Raw genomic sequence first — 14090 nt, forward strand, 5'->3', positions numbered from 1 at the left:
AAGCAATGACGTACTACTATCATGTGACCTACAGCATCGCTTCACCACCATTCACAACTCCTCTCCCGTAGCCTCATGGGATAGTAAAGTGTCCATCAATGTGCAATTCAGAATCTCACCGGAAGTAGTAGGTCATCTGGGTAATTTTCACCTACTATGTATTCTGACATAATACTCTTTAGGCATACTGTTTTACAGAAGAATTTGATTTCAGACACAAGGTCTTAATGAAAATTAATGGTCAAATAAAAAGCTCATGTACATTTTGGTACATAGAGGATTGTAAAAATCCACTCATATTAACACCCACCACTGCATCTTGTAGCAGATCCTCTAGCCGTGTAACCGTGATTGAGCGGTCACACACATATTTCTTCTTCATCGTGTCCTCCATCTTCTTCATCCTTTCTTCAGCCTCTTTAACATCTGAGAAGAACTGTAGAACAGAAGTTTTGGAGATCAAAGTAAATCTATTTGGCTGTCTACTTGGATGTGAACTGCAAACCCACTGTTTAAAAGCATAAGTGTTTGTTGTGTGTACCTGGAAGTAGGCTGTGTTTTCTTTCAGATGAGTCTCAATGCAACAGCACAGCTGAAGGATCCAGCTCCACTGAGTCTGAAGAGCTGCAGTGAAAGCCTACAGAGAAATAGAATACAAACAGCTGGAGTTTCAAACAATTCTCTCCTTATATACATATATGTGATGATTTACTGAAGTTCAATAAGTGTGTAAATTCATCAATTATGAAACAAGTTAATTTCAGCTATTTTTAGCTTGACAGAAGACAATAGTGTCGTTATTCAGCTGTAGTTTTGTTTTCATCCGATAGTGTCGGTGCAGTTAAATCAGTAATATTGCTGGATATTACAGTAAGTGTTCCCGAGTAAGCAAGCCAAATGTTAACAGATACACAAATTATTAAATGTAAAATTGTGCACCTCCACAGTCTTCCTGGCAGGATGGCCATCTTTCAACAGTTTGTCTCCGGTCATCTGGACATTGTTCACTCTCTTCTCTCTGTGTTCAAGATCTCGCATCAAACCCTACAAGACAGCACAGCAGCATCCACTGTCACTGTCAAATGCAATGAAATGATTTCAGAGGATTCTCTACAATTAAAACATGAACATGATTCCACTTGTAAATTTAGTGCAGGTGGAATCATGTTCAAAAGTGTTGGTGGCCTTACAGAATAGTTGTCCTTCTTGGCGGTCATGTTGGAGTTTCGGTCACTCCAATCATAGTTAACTTCCTCCTCTTCTTTTTCGTTCAGCCACATCAGCTCTTTTGTGGCGGCCACAACAAAAGCGTGCAGCTGATCTAGATTCCGCAGGCGTGACTTGGACGAGTTCTGAGGAGGAACAACAACCAACTCATAAATTAGCTAATTCCATTTCATCAGGATTTGTGATATTGGGATTGCAACAAATATATTTTAGGATCCATAATTAAGATTCAACAAAGTGATCAGTCTGTAATTAGATTTAAGAGCGTACCAGCAGTTTGGCATATTGAAGGTCCAGTTTGCCCAAGTATTCTCGATAAGCTCCCTTACTGACTGGAGTCAACTGATTCTGAGAGGAGAGAAAATAATGTTGGTTTTTCATATAACATTCATTGTAGTCTTAGCCATTCTTAACTCATATTCAGAGTTTAATAAACAATTTGAATGATTAATACTGCTTAATAAAGCATGAATGATTTATTGAGAACAGTATTGTTTGTACTCTAGTATCCAGTGTGTATCACTCAATGCTATTGTTCCACAGTTCACAAGAAAATAAATTAGCCAATCAGAACAGAGGTCATTTACATATATAAAAATCTTAAAGATACTGTAGCAAAACCATCACAACCACAAAATTATGGTGCAATAAATCTAGTTGACCTCAGGGAACACAATAAATGCTACAAAAGTGTACAATGGGCAATTTTAAGACTCATATGATAAAGTACTACAGAACTAATTATGCTTTAAATTACCTCATCAGACCGTGCACGGTCAATCTTGTATTTGAATTCCTCGATTGACTGATGAAGACCACGATGGCTACCGAGTTGAGACTCCACAGTGGGCAGATCTTCGCCCCACTCTGCCCCATCAATGCGCCTCTGGTTCTCCTCCACCCAGGACAGGAGGTCCTGAATGTACTTGAGAGTGACTTCGTCGAGCTCAGGTCTTACGCGCTGCGGAGACTGCTGTAGTGTTTGGACGTGGGAGACCTGGGACATGGACATCTGGGTCATGGGCACCTGCGACACCGTCACGCCAGACTTCAGACGCAGATTAAACTCACTGCGCAGGTTAACCAGACGCTCATGGAGACGGTACACCCTGAAAGAGCCAAGAGACGACAGTTAAAGCTGGTATGAGAATAAATAAGATTTTAATTATTATAAATATTATTAGATATATGGATATTATTATAGATAATATTATTAATAATTGTTAATTAACCATTATAAATAGTTTTTAACACATATTTTCAGTAAAGCATTATTACAGAAAAAGATGAAAGCAAGAATTCTGTAAAGGATTTAACTTTCTTTAAAATTTTTAACATTTATGTTAATCCTATGTAAATAAATAAAGTACAATATTCATATTTTTGGTTGATGAGCATTGCATTCAGACCTAAAGACTAAATATAGTACTAGCTGTCACTGTATTTCTTTAGGTTATGACAGTAGAATATCATACTAACCGCCTGTACATCTGTTCTGCCTGTAGGTGGCGCCCGTCTTTAAGTAATTGCACATCATTAAAAAGGTATCGGATCATGTTTTCAGCCTTGTTCAGATCTGCCTCTATCTCAGACGAGTGCTGGATAGGCTTTCCCGCACCCAGCAGACGTATGTCCTGCAATAAAAGCAAAGTTAAATCAAAGCAATTTGCTTACAAATACTGCAGGTTTATCTTCTCAAAATTGGGTCTTTGGATTCAAATAAAGGAATAAATGGCTTTCAATCTCACCGTTTGTAACAGTGTTTCCACCTGGTTGAGCTGTTCCTCGCACAAACCTGACTCCATTTGCACCTTACTGACTATTCTCTGCAGACGCTCCAGTCTGTACATGTAACAGACACACAAATACTCTTTACATAATTCACTACAAGATTAAGAATAAAATGACTGGGCAAAGGCTACATAAAACAATATTCAGACTTTCAATCAATCAGAAAAGCATCAGCTGAATCACTCACACCCTCCTCTCACGGAGCAGGTACTCCAGTCCATGGCTGTCATTCATAAAGGCCATCGCTAATAATCCTAATAATGCTAAATCCCAGTCCGGAGAGGAAAGTCACATAGAATCAGCTACTGATGTTAAGAAGTGCTGTTATGTTATGAATGACTGTAACTGATAAGGCTCATAAACATTCTGCAGAGCAGCAGTGAGTCTGTCTTGTGACAAATCTTTTTAAAAGAGACACCCTGTTTCTTGTGCTAAATGCTATTTAATAACAAACGTAATGCATTTATTTTGATGAAAAAATCATCTTAAAGGGATAGAATCAACTGTTTGTTTACCCTTATTCTTTAAAATATCTTCTTTTGTGTTCAGCAGAAGAAATAAATTCATACAGGAGAGTAAATGATGACAGAATTTTCCTTTTTGGGTGAACTGTCCCTTTAACTGAAATGAAAGATTAATGCTTTTCGAACTGAGGGGAAAAGTAATTCAATTAAAAAAAGATTTTAAAAGTAAAGTCGAGTCCTTCCACGTTTGTTAATTTAGAAAAAAAAATCAATTAGTATAGAGGAAGTTTCTTGTTAGGGCAAGTCAATTGATTTCGTTCTGGCAAGGTACAGTAGCTTGAATGAGGTAACTAAAACTACTTAGATTCTCTTCAAAACATCAGTAAAATCTAAACACAATGGCATATAATTAGTACAATACTTTTTGAACCACATTATTATAGCAAAATACCCCTATAAATAGTCAGGTATTCAAATGAATAACTGCACATAATAACCATGAGAAGGTTTTTATACAGATTTCTCACCGTTCAAACTCTGAGCGCAACAGTTTCTCTCGTTCCAAAATGGCCACATGCAGGCGGCCCCATTCCTTCTCCACGTCAATTGGGTGGTAACTGGGGGGAACCTTGACCTGACCCGCCTGCACAGCACCCTGGTGCCAAACAAACCCCATGCATAAAGTCAAATCTTGGTAAAAACATGTTAAGAAAACTCATGTAAAAGCCCAAACAGACTGTACTACATGCTTGTTTAAAAGGCAATTACTACTATGACAAATTTCATTTACCTCAAAAGACTTGTAAATGTGCTTGGTCCGATTTTTGTCAGTCTCCTTGGCTGGTAGTTCAGACTCCTTGAACTTCAGAAACTGACGCCAAAGAACCTACAACAGAAGGGAAAACTGTCATACCATAATTTAATATCTTTTTTTTTAAATTGTTTCGGACGCTTTTCTGTAGTACAAAAGTACTCATTTATGGTCACAAAATGACATAATAGCTATTTTATACATTTTCCAACACTTCTAGCTGGAAAAGAATAGTGAATTACAGCACCAAATCATAATTACACATGTATATATGCACTTATATGTTCATTAAACCTAAGGATCATGGAACTAACCTCAATCTCCTCATAGCTGGAAGGGAACTTGCGTTCCTCAAACACGATAATATGATGCCTGATCCACTGGAGTAACATGGTCACCAGCTCATAATACTCCTGCCAGCGCAACTCCAACTCCTGTACATCAATAATACATATTAAACATCAAAGATAACAATATCAATGGCCCATCATACTTAATTATATTTTCAAAACACTCACATTGGCTTGGACTCCATCACGAGCGTCAGGAACCCTTGGCATGACATCATACAAAGAGGACACATACGTGATGATGGACTTCTCGTCTGGGTGTGGCACGTCCACATCTGCAGAAACGGAAAATAAACTACCATCATTATACACTATCGTTCGAAAGTTTGGGGTCTGGAACATTTTTAAAAGCTTTTGAAAGAAGTTTCTTATGCACACCATGGCTGCATTTATTTTATCCTTTATTTTACCAGGATAGTCCCATTGAGATTTAAATCTCTGGCCAAAATGGCAGCATAAAAAGTTTCACATAAACAACATACAAACATAAAACTAAAAATCTTACATAAAATTTTACCCAGCATTCATAAAATGACAGAACAAAAGCTACTTAACAAAACATGCACAGGTTTACCTTTAAATTGGTCCATAAGAGATTTAAAAAAAATCTTTTGATCAAGTTAAAGCATGCTTTCTGAATAAAAGCATTAAGTTCTTTCAAAAACAATCATTTTGAACAGTAGTGTACATTACTTAACAATTAGAACTGTTTCACAGACCTTAAAGAATATTGTACAAGTCCATTAAATCCACTAAGATTCCCTAAGGTCTACTATATTTATCAATGAAAGAGAAGAATGAAAGAAAATTCTTTGAATGAGAATCCAGAGGGATCTTCTCCCTTTGTTTACCTTCAGGATCCAGCAGGCGTGTGACGCCCATGTCTCTCTCTGCTATGCTGAAGGCCTGCTCCAAATTCTCCAGGTTGGTCTGTCTGAACACCTTATTCATGTCGATCAAATTCGGCCTAGAATGAAAGACAGAATTCACAAAATACAGTTAAAGGGGGACATTGAAAAAAAATATGACTCTAGACAAGATGTAAAATGAAAAGACTACACACTTGAATTTTAACACAGATTATCCTTATTTAGTCTATTATTTTGCACTTTAATGTCTGCTTTGTTTAAAGAAATACTTTCCATTTTAGCGAACAAAAATCCAACCTGTATGAATTGTGCCTTTAAAATGGAAATTTCATCCAAATCTCATTTGGACGCATACTTGCAGATCACATATTTAACTGCACAGTGCTTGGCCAAACCTGGAGGCTATGTAAACATTTGTGCCAGAGCCTGGGCAGGTGAAGGCAAGATGGATTTCTCTTCAAGGGATTTGAAAAAAAGCCTCTGTCTTATGTGACTAAGTACTCACTCAACAGCAATCACTGCAAGGCGCCAAAAAACAATTACTGTAAAAATACATGCATACACATGCTCTGCAGCCTCTTAGGAACATGAAAACCTGAAAGTCTAGCAAAACTAAATAATTTTATAGTTTACACTATTTTTTAAATTATGCACACAAAATTACTAGGAATTAAGCAGGAACTGACATTATCAGTTAAATTGCTAAAGCTACAAAGGCATTGCTTTGCTTTCTCGTTTCAATACAACTAATAAAACCAAAGCATTCATACGACTGTTTGGCTGTCTGGGAGAGCAGGTAGCATGGCTGGCCCCAGGGAAGCTCGGCATCTGAGACGAACACCTTTCTGTAAGAAAATCCGTCTAGGGTGGAGAGCCTTTGCTCCATGCCATGTTCAAGATCTCCACTTTGGGATCCACCACTTGAGCAGGCACCAGGGCTGATGGACCCCTGGCCCGAATCGAAAGAAACCTCTGACGGCACATCTTCACACAGCATGACCACTCGGTCCTCCAGGTCACTGACGGATCCGTGGCTGGACGAGCTGCTGCGACTCTTCTTGGAGCGGAACTTTTTCTTGAGACTGAACATTGTGTTGGATTCAATTTCCCATTCTTTGAAACGTGTGCATGCAGATGGGTATTCTTTCCCAATTTCCCAATAGATTCACTATCCAGTCAACGGTTAGCAAAGTCGTTCCTCAGTGAAAACACCCTCCATTTTATGTCACGCATCAAGCTTTGAGAGCTTCAACTGCAGTCCACGTGTTCTGTTTACTGTCCCAGCGCCGTTCAAATAATAATCTGTGTATCATAACGTTTAAGTTGCAAGCGAGAGGGAAGAAAAAACGCTCCTTATTTGTTCAAATCTCAAGAGTCATCTGTGTCTGGTAGTGTAGGGTGAACCTGAGCTATGCAGCTGAATGTGAAAAACACACCCTCTGGGGATCCTATTAGATTCAACACGCCCTTATTTCAGGATTCTAGTTTTGAACTCTATTCATAAGCGCCAATTGGGGCATACTTGGACTCATATGACATAAACTCAACCGAATTTGATGTGGTTGAGAGGTATTTGTATGAAGGCTGCAATAGGTCGGCAATTCTAAAGATATTGCATGACAGTTTTTTGAATCCCATATGTGTTGGCACATGAAAGTGCAAACAGGTGAATACCTTTATGTATGGCATAACTAATCTTGTTTCTTGTCAAACAACACTTGGTAAAAGCCAGGAATTAGGGCATAAATCATAGACCCAACAAGGAGCAGAAGGGGTTTGTGATTGACATGGCAAATACAGCAAGCAAGTCTGGAGATGAAATTCATAAACGGCCCAGAGATACAAGCATATTTGTCATTTCTCAAGAACTAAGATCACTTTATTAACTATTTTTGGAGTTATTCCTCAAAAATCCACCTCTTTCACATGAGTACCATGGTTTAATGTGTCCTGAGAATGGACACATTAAACGCTAAGCCTCAGTTCCAAGAACTTTTTCTCTATTTACAAGGAGTTTCTACCTGTGTTTATGGATGATGGCGTTGAAGAGCCTGCCATCTTTCCAGCTGGTGGTGAAGTTATCACACCGCAGGCCATGGTAGCCCTCCACCATCCGCTGAGACCACAAGAGCAGCTTCTCCTTGGCGGTCATATCATCTGACTGACCGTTCACCTGGATATCGGAGATCTGATGGAGCAAAGGAAAACAATATAGTTTCAATAAAACAAATGATGTATTATCATATATAAAATACTAGACTAAAGGCCCGTTCACACCAAGAACGATAACTATATAAGCGTCCACACCAGCGGATGATATCGTTCTGTTAATTCTAAGTGCTGGCTGCAGTTTTTTCATCTTTTCCTTCATGCTTTAAATGCTCCAGGTCCCTTTGTTCTGATTGGCTGTCAATGTTTTTAACATTCTTTAGCTGAAAAAATTGTTCTGAAAATGATCCCAACTATATAGTTTCTCCATGCCGTTATCGTTATAGTTATAGTTGTGGTGTAGACTCTGCTATTCTTTTATATTTAGAAGGATTAGTACTATATCTTTATCGTTGCTGTTATAATTATAGTCCTTGGTGTGAAAGGGCCTAAAGCATATTTAGAAACGACTGTCATATTAGTGCTGGGCAACGATTAATCACGATTAATCGCATCCAAAATAAAAGTTTGTGTTTACATATGTGTGTGCACTATGTATAATTATGTTGTATATATAAATACACACACATGCATGTATATATATGTATATGTATATGTATATGTATGTATATATGTATGTGTATATATATATATATATATATATATATATATATATATATATATATACACACACACACAGTACACACACATATATTATGTGTAAACAAACCTTTATTTTGGATAATTGTTGCAATTAATTGTTGCCCAGCACTAATTATTATAGAAAACAGACTAAACATGTTTGGAAACTATAACTACAATTTTCTTATTATGTTAAAATAAAATCAGAATCAATGTAAATATGGTTTCAATAAAACAGATAATGTATTATATAAAATTATTATACAACATTTCTGACTAAATGCAATTACTGCAATTAACGTTACTATTTTAAAACAAAGTTTGCACTGTTTTCAGTAAATGTCTGTTTCATATTAAAAAATGTGCAGATTGTTGCTTTTCCAATAATGAAAAACTACCCTTTAACGCTCTGGGAAAATATGGCATTTCATAATTTAAGGTAGGGGGAAAAAGTATACTTTAAATACCCTCATTGTTGCCAAGATACTATGGACAAACATTGTGGTTAGCAGTGATCATAAGATTCGTTTATAATAAGAGGCTTGTTCAACTTTTAGTCTGTGATTTTGCATGTGTTCGTTCCTCTGGTGACTCATCATCAGGATTCCCCTTTGGGTAATTACTGTTCAACGGCTAAAATCAAGTTTCCTCCAATTATAAGAGTTGTTTAAGGATGTCTGGTTGGCCTAAACCTCTGGATCCTAATACTGAGGATGTACACAATGACTCAGACGCGGAACCACGTCCTCCTCCCTCGCAGCCTAGCTTTACGAGAGCCAAGAGGGTCATTTAAGGTTCCTTTCAATGCAGGATTCTTTTTAATGCCTCCCACATTTTTACTAAACTTTAGTGGTGAGAATAAGCTCAACAATTAAAAGGTGTTGGCAAAGATTTGGTGCCAGACTCAATGGTAGAGAATGCATAATTAAAGCTAATTCTGCATTGCTTTGACCAATTCTGGATTGTGTTTATTGTATTATATATAACCTTTAATCTAGGTATGTCTGACCAGATAAACAACACAACGTATAACTTGCTGAAAATAACAAAAAATGTGACCCATTCAAAATCCATCCATCTTTTGTGAAAATAACAAATGCATTTAAAAAATGGAAGGAAAAGAACACAATTAAGATGCATTCCACCAAACCAAAAACAGAACGTTTGGTCTCATGAGTCACCAAACCACCATACCAGCGTGCCTGCTTCCCCTTCCTTAAGGGAACGTGTGAGTCACCAACCGAAATGGACACAATCCCAGCCCATAATCCCCCACAGGCTTACTGTGACATCAAAGACTGACGCTTGAGTTTTTATTTCCCAGAAAAAAAGTATAACAAATGCGCTCCAGTCTCCTCATAATGAGAGAAAACCTTGAGCAGCAATCCAAAGACAACAGTGCATTGGCCTAGAAAGCCAACCATCTGTACCTGGTACAAAATTCCTGTTGGTTCTCTTCATTGTTTTGTCTTGCATTTTTCTTATAAAAATAAATAAATCAAGTTCATGCACAACCTAATTTGAGGTCACGTCTGAAAATACAACCAGCAATTTGCTGTGTTTTGTGGGTGGGCTGAGTTTTATATTTGGTACATTAATGAAAAGTGATCTCTATATCACTGTTGCCAGATGATTCATTAAACCCTGTCACGAGTCTGCACAGATGTCTGTGTTGTTACAGCAATAGTAACAGTAAGTTGAGAGTCTAAAACATTTAGAAATAGTTAAAGGGGAAATGAAAATCTGTGAAGCAAACAGCATTTAAAACGAATAAAAGTGTGTCTGCTCTGTGTAAGTAGAGCACAACCAGTGCTACACCAGACCTGGAAGTGAAGAATGATGGTCCATATTAGCCCGAGGGTCAGTTTTGGATTTCCATCCGCAATGTCGTCGTTTCTTATGTTTACCAGTTTCACCTGTCAAACAATGAGATCTGTGTTAAAAAGTGAAATTGGATAAGGCCAGGGTTTTCAATCCCATAGCCCTCTGTGGGTCTGTAAGGATACTCAATTAAATTAAATAAACTCATGATCTGTAATGAAAATGTTAGTGAATGTTTTTAATAAAACGTTATCATACCTTCTGACCAATAAAATCTAGCTTTATATGTATCAAATCCCTGATCCTAGATGGTAAAACAAAGATAAATATATAAAATAATGGCTTATAAAGTGTTTGGTTCACTGTACCTGTCTATGTTTGAGGAAGTCCAGTGCGATCTGTACATTCTGTAGTTTGTGAAAGCGCATGCGACCCTTCTCTCTGGGCTGGAAAACAAATAAAAGGAGAGATTAAAAAAGGAAGATGAGTTCTCAAAGAATTAGATGCGGTTATGAGAAGACCGAGATTATAGATGTACTGAAATGAATGATAAAAAAAAAAAATACATTAAATAAACAAACGTAACAATAACTAGGGTAGGGATGCACCAGCAAAGATATAGGAATATTATAATAATGTCTTGCCTGTTTCAAACACAAAAATACGCTAAATGAGACAAGAAGGTGAAATTGATCATCCAAACATTTTATTGAACAGTAACACTGGATAACTGCTTTGCACTTTTGAATTGCATTGAAAAGACTATTTAAACAGGAAAAAATCCAATATTTCTTATATATACTGAAAACTATATAACCTATACAGTTTACAAAATTGATTATTAATTATGTTCGATATATATTTGTGCATCCCTAAGATAAAGTAAACCATAACTAGACAAATTCACAATTTCTTTCTAATATCTTACACATTTCATGAAATAATGCATTATCTTTTTAGAAAAACGCAGAAACGACACTCTAATATTTTAAAGACAACTGCATTATTCTAGATCATAACCTTATTATTCCGTAAGCCAAGGACCAGAGATATTCCAGCTTCATTATCTATGAATCTATGAACCGGAATGTAAATACACCCACTATGCCAAAATGTGGACAAAATGCACCAGCATACAATAAGAACATGCAATGACACTTGTCAATCAGTCATCACAAGAAATAGCCAATCAAAAGCTAAGCTGTTCCGTGAGCCAGGCTCTTATTGGCTTGCAGTGCATGATGTCACTAAGGTTTTCAATGGATCCCATGTCTGCAAACACGAGAAGACATGAATCGATGCATTACTAAAACAAATTTAAATTCCTGAAACCCTGTAGTTAATGGTTCCCTGAAAGTGAATGCGATGCATTCCAGAACATTCCATCACAAAAACAAGAACTGAAAACACTGAATAACCACCCTGACTTTTTAAGTCCAATAGAGTGCAAAAGTTCCGGGTTCCGGAAGTAAAAACTTCATTCATTTTCTCCATAAGGAGATTTATTTTAAACGATAACATGTAAACCTTTAAAGACAGACCTACTGTGAATTACGAGGTTTTTAATCCATGACATTTGCTTCTGCTGAAACCGCCAGACGGCATTATTTCAGATTATTTTAACAGTTGTATTCCTGGTGAAAAACTATATTACCCATGATGCAGTTCAGAAAATTACACCAATCAGTCGAAAAAAGCAAGATGCTCCAAAATAGCTTTTTAGCTCCGCCCACTCCCATGAAGCATTGCAAATGACGTAATTGACGTAATTGAGTAGTTTTATATTTCTCTATCGTTTTTAATTTGATTGCTGCTCGCAATGCTTCATGGGATTGTAGTTCTTTCCCAGTACACAGTCTATTATTTTAGTCCGATTTTCAAAACCTTTTTTCTTTGTAGCTGATTGGCTTGGTTCGTGGCTTATAACTCTTTAACAAAGACTATTTTAAAATCCCTATGGGAAATATTAATGGAAAAAAAAAATATACTTCCGGAACCAGCACCGCTGAAAAAGTGGACGGGCACTGTTGCACTCTATACAAATAGTAGCGTGATTTATTTGACTTTTTAACTGAATACTTTCTCGAACATGGGGGGAGGACAGCACTGTCAACAGGTGACATGATAAAGGAAGTGACATCATGCACAACACATTTCCCCTGGCAGTGACACATGCCACACCCCTTTCCGGGGAGGCGAGCCGGAAATTTTCAGACCCAACTCACCAACCGCGAATTCCTGACAACGTCTCGCTCCCTCGGCTACCACAGCAAGAGCATCGCAAGAGAGGAGGCAAAGGCAAAGGGGTCAAGGTCAGGGCAGAGGTGAGCAAACAGGAAGTTGAAAAAGGAATGGTCAAGGGGGTCAAACCGGTGCAGAGTTGAAACTGAGGCAGAAAATGTCAGATTGTTAATGTGTTAAAGGAGTGAGACGCAATGCAAAAAAGACACAGTCACAGTAAAAGTGCTCATCAGGAAGGGGAGATGTGAGGAAGCATTCATTCCTACCAACACATTTCTGTATGCATGGTTACTCCCACTGGTCATACAGATTTGAATGCCAGATGTCAACCATTGATGCATGCAAAACAAATCTCAGGGACACGACATTGAGGGTGTTAAAACTATAGGACTATCCAATCAGATGCAGATTTGAAGGGTAACTTCACTTAAACACAAACTACAGGGTCTATAAAGCAAGAGGACACAGGTAGAGCAGGGGCTTATGTTAAGGGAACAGATCCAGGTAGTGAGAGTTAGCTTTGCCAGACTGATGTTTGGAACTAGGTTTGGAATAGGGTTGTGGAGGGAAAATGTGATCCCACATCAGCATTTACTTACCAGTGTCTCTCCAGACAGCACCTCCAGCAGTGAGATGAGGTTGTGTCCATCTCTGAGATCCTCGTACAGGTCTGTGATGTGTCGCTGGGCCTGACAAAAAACGAGAAATCATTACAAATTATGGAAATTGTGAGAAGTGGAAGACTGTATGATTAAGGCAATATTATGCTAATAACACAGGAATGCTTGATTATTATAACTGATTGACTGTATAGCATCAGGAAGTCAAATATTTGGGGCCAGTAAGATTTTTTTTTTACTTTTTGAAAAAAATATTTTATTTAAGAATTAAACTGATCAAAAGTGACAGTAAAGAAATGAATAATGTCACAAAATATTTCTATTTTAAATAAAAGCTCTTGTTTTGAACTTTCTATTAAGCAATTACTAATTTATGAACTAAATATTAAGCAGCACAAAAATATTAAGCAGCACAACTGTTTTCAGCACTGATAATAATAAGAAATGTTTCTTGAGCATCAAATCAGTATATTAGAATGATTTCTGAAGGATCATGTGACACTGAAGACTGAGGTAATGATGCTGAAAATTCAGCTTTGCCATCACAGGAATAAATTACATTTTAAAATATATTCAAATAGAAAATAATTATTTTAAATTATAATAATATTTCATAGTATTATGAAATACTATATTGTATTTTTGATCACATAAACACAGAAGATTATTTAAAAAAACATAAAAAATTCTTACCAACATAAAACTTATGAATGGTATTGTATTTCAAATAATTGTACAGTATGTCAACTTCTAAATGACTTGTTAGGTAAGTTTATTTTTTGATAATGACCATCTGACTATAAATTACCTATTGTTTAATTATCATCCCATATTTCTTTCTAGAAGAAAGTTTAAAGTTAATTTAAAAATGTACCCGAAAAATTTTGTAAGCATAAAGACTACAAACAAAACATACACGCCGCAAATATCATGATGTTTCCAGTCTCTGCGAAAAATACGGGTCAAGGTCATTTAAACTGACCTTTAAAAAACACTGTTCAGACAGAGCTTTCCATATGTGACTCAGTTTACAATGTGGGAACTAACACCAGACATCCATTAAAAATAACCGTGGGATTTTAATATTTACAAAACATGTCTCAGGA

General features: G+C 36.9%; 1 protein-coding gene across 16 annotated transcripts in view; it reads right to left on the minus strand.

Moving 5' to 3' along the window:
• The window catches only part of pleca (plectin a), an 89954-nt gene that overhangs the window by 22180 nt on the left and 53684 nt on the right, over positions 1-14090 (minus strand). For 12 of the 16 annotated variants that reach the window (XM_079878480.1, XM_079878470.1, XM_079878468.1 and 9 more), the window contains 17 exons: positions 12964-13053; positions 10492-10569; positions 10126-10218; positions 7534-7700; positions 5495-5610; positions 4812-4918; positions 4608-4727; positions 4273-4368; positions 4010-4137; positions 2976-3069; positions 2707-2861; positions 1985-2336; positions 1498-1575; positions 1191-1352; positions 940-1044; positions 542-637; positions 311-436 (listed from right to left, as the gene is read on the minus strand). In XM_079878480.1, coding sequence (XP_079734606.1) covers positions 311-436; positions 542-637; positions 940-1044; positions 1191-1352; positions 1498-1575; positions 1985-2336; positions 2707-2861; positions 2976-3069; positions 4010-4137; positions 4273-4368; positions 4608-4727; positions 4812-4918; positions 5495-5610; positions 7534-7700; positions 10126-10218; positions 10492-10569; positions 12964-13053 — 2163 coding nt within the window. Of the gene's footprint in view, positions 1-310; positions 437-541; positions 638-939; positions 1045-1190; positions 1353-1497; positions 1576-1984; positions 2337-2706; positions 2862-2975; positions 3070-4009; positions 4138-4272; positions 4369-4607; positions 4728-4811; positions 4919-5494; positions 5611-6282; positions 6903-7533; positions 7701-10125; positions 10219-10491; positions 10570-12348; positions 12385-12963; positions 13054-14090 lie in introns of those variants that run through there. The other 4 variants (XM_079878474.1, XM_079878476.1, XM_079878473.1 and 1 more) reach the window with 2 other exon arrangements.

This window comes from Squalius cephalus, assembly GCF_949319135.1.
Source record: "Squalius cephalus genome assembly, chromosome: 8".
In the NCBI taxonomy this organism is placed as follows: Eukaryota; Metazoa; Chordata; class Actinopteri; order Cypriniformes; family Leuciscidae; genus Squalius; species Squalius cephalus.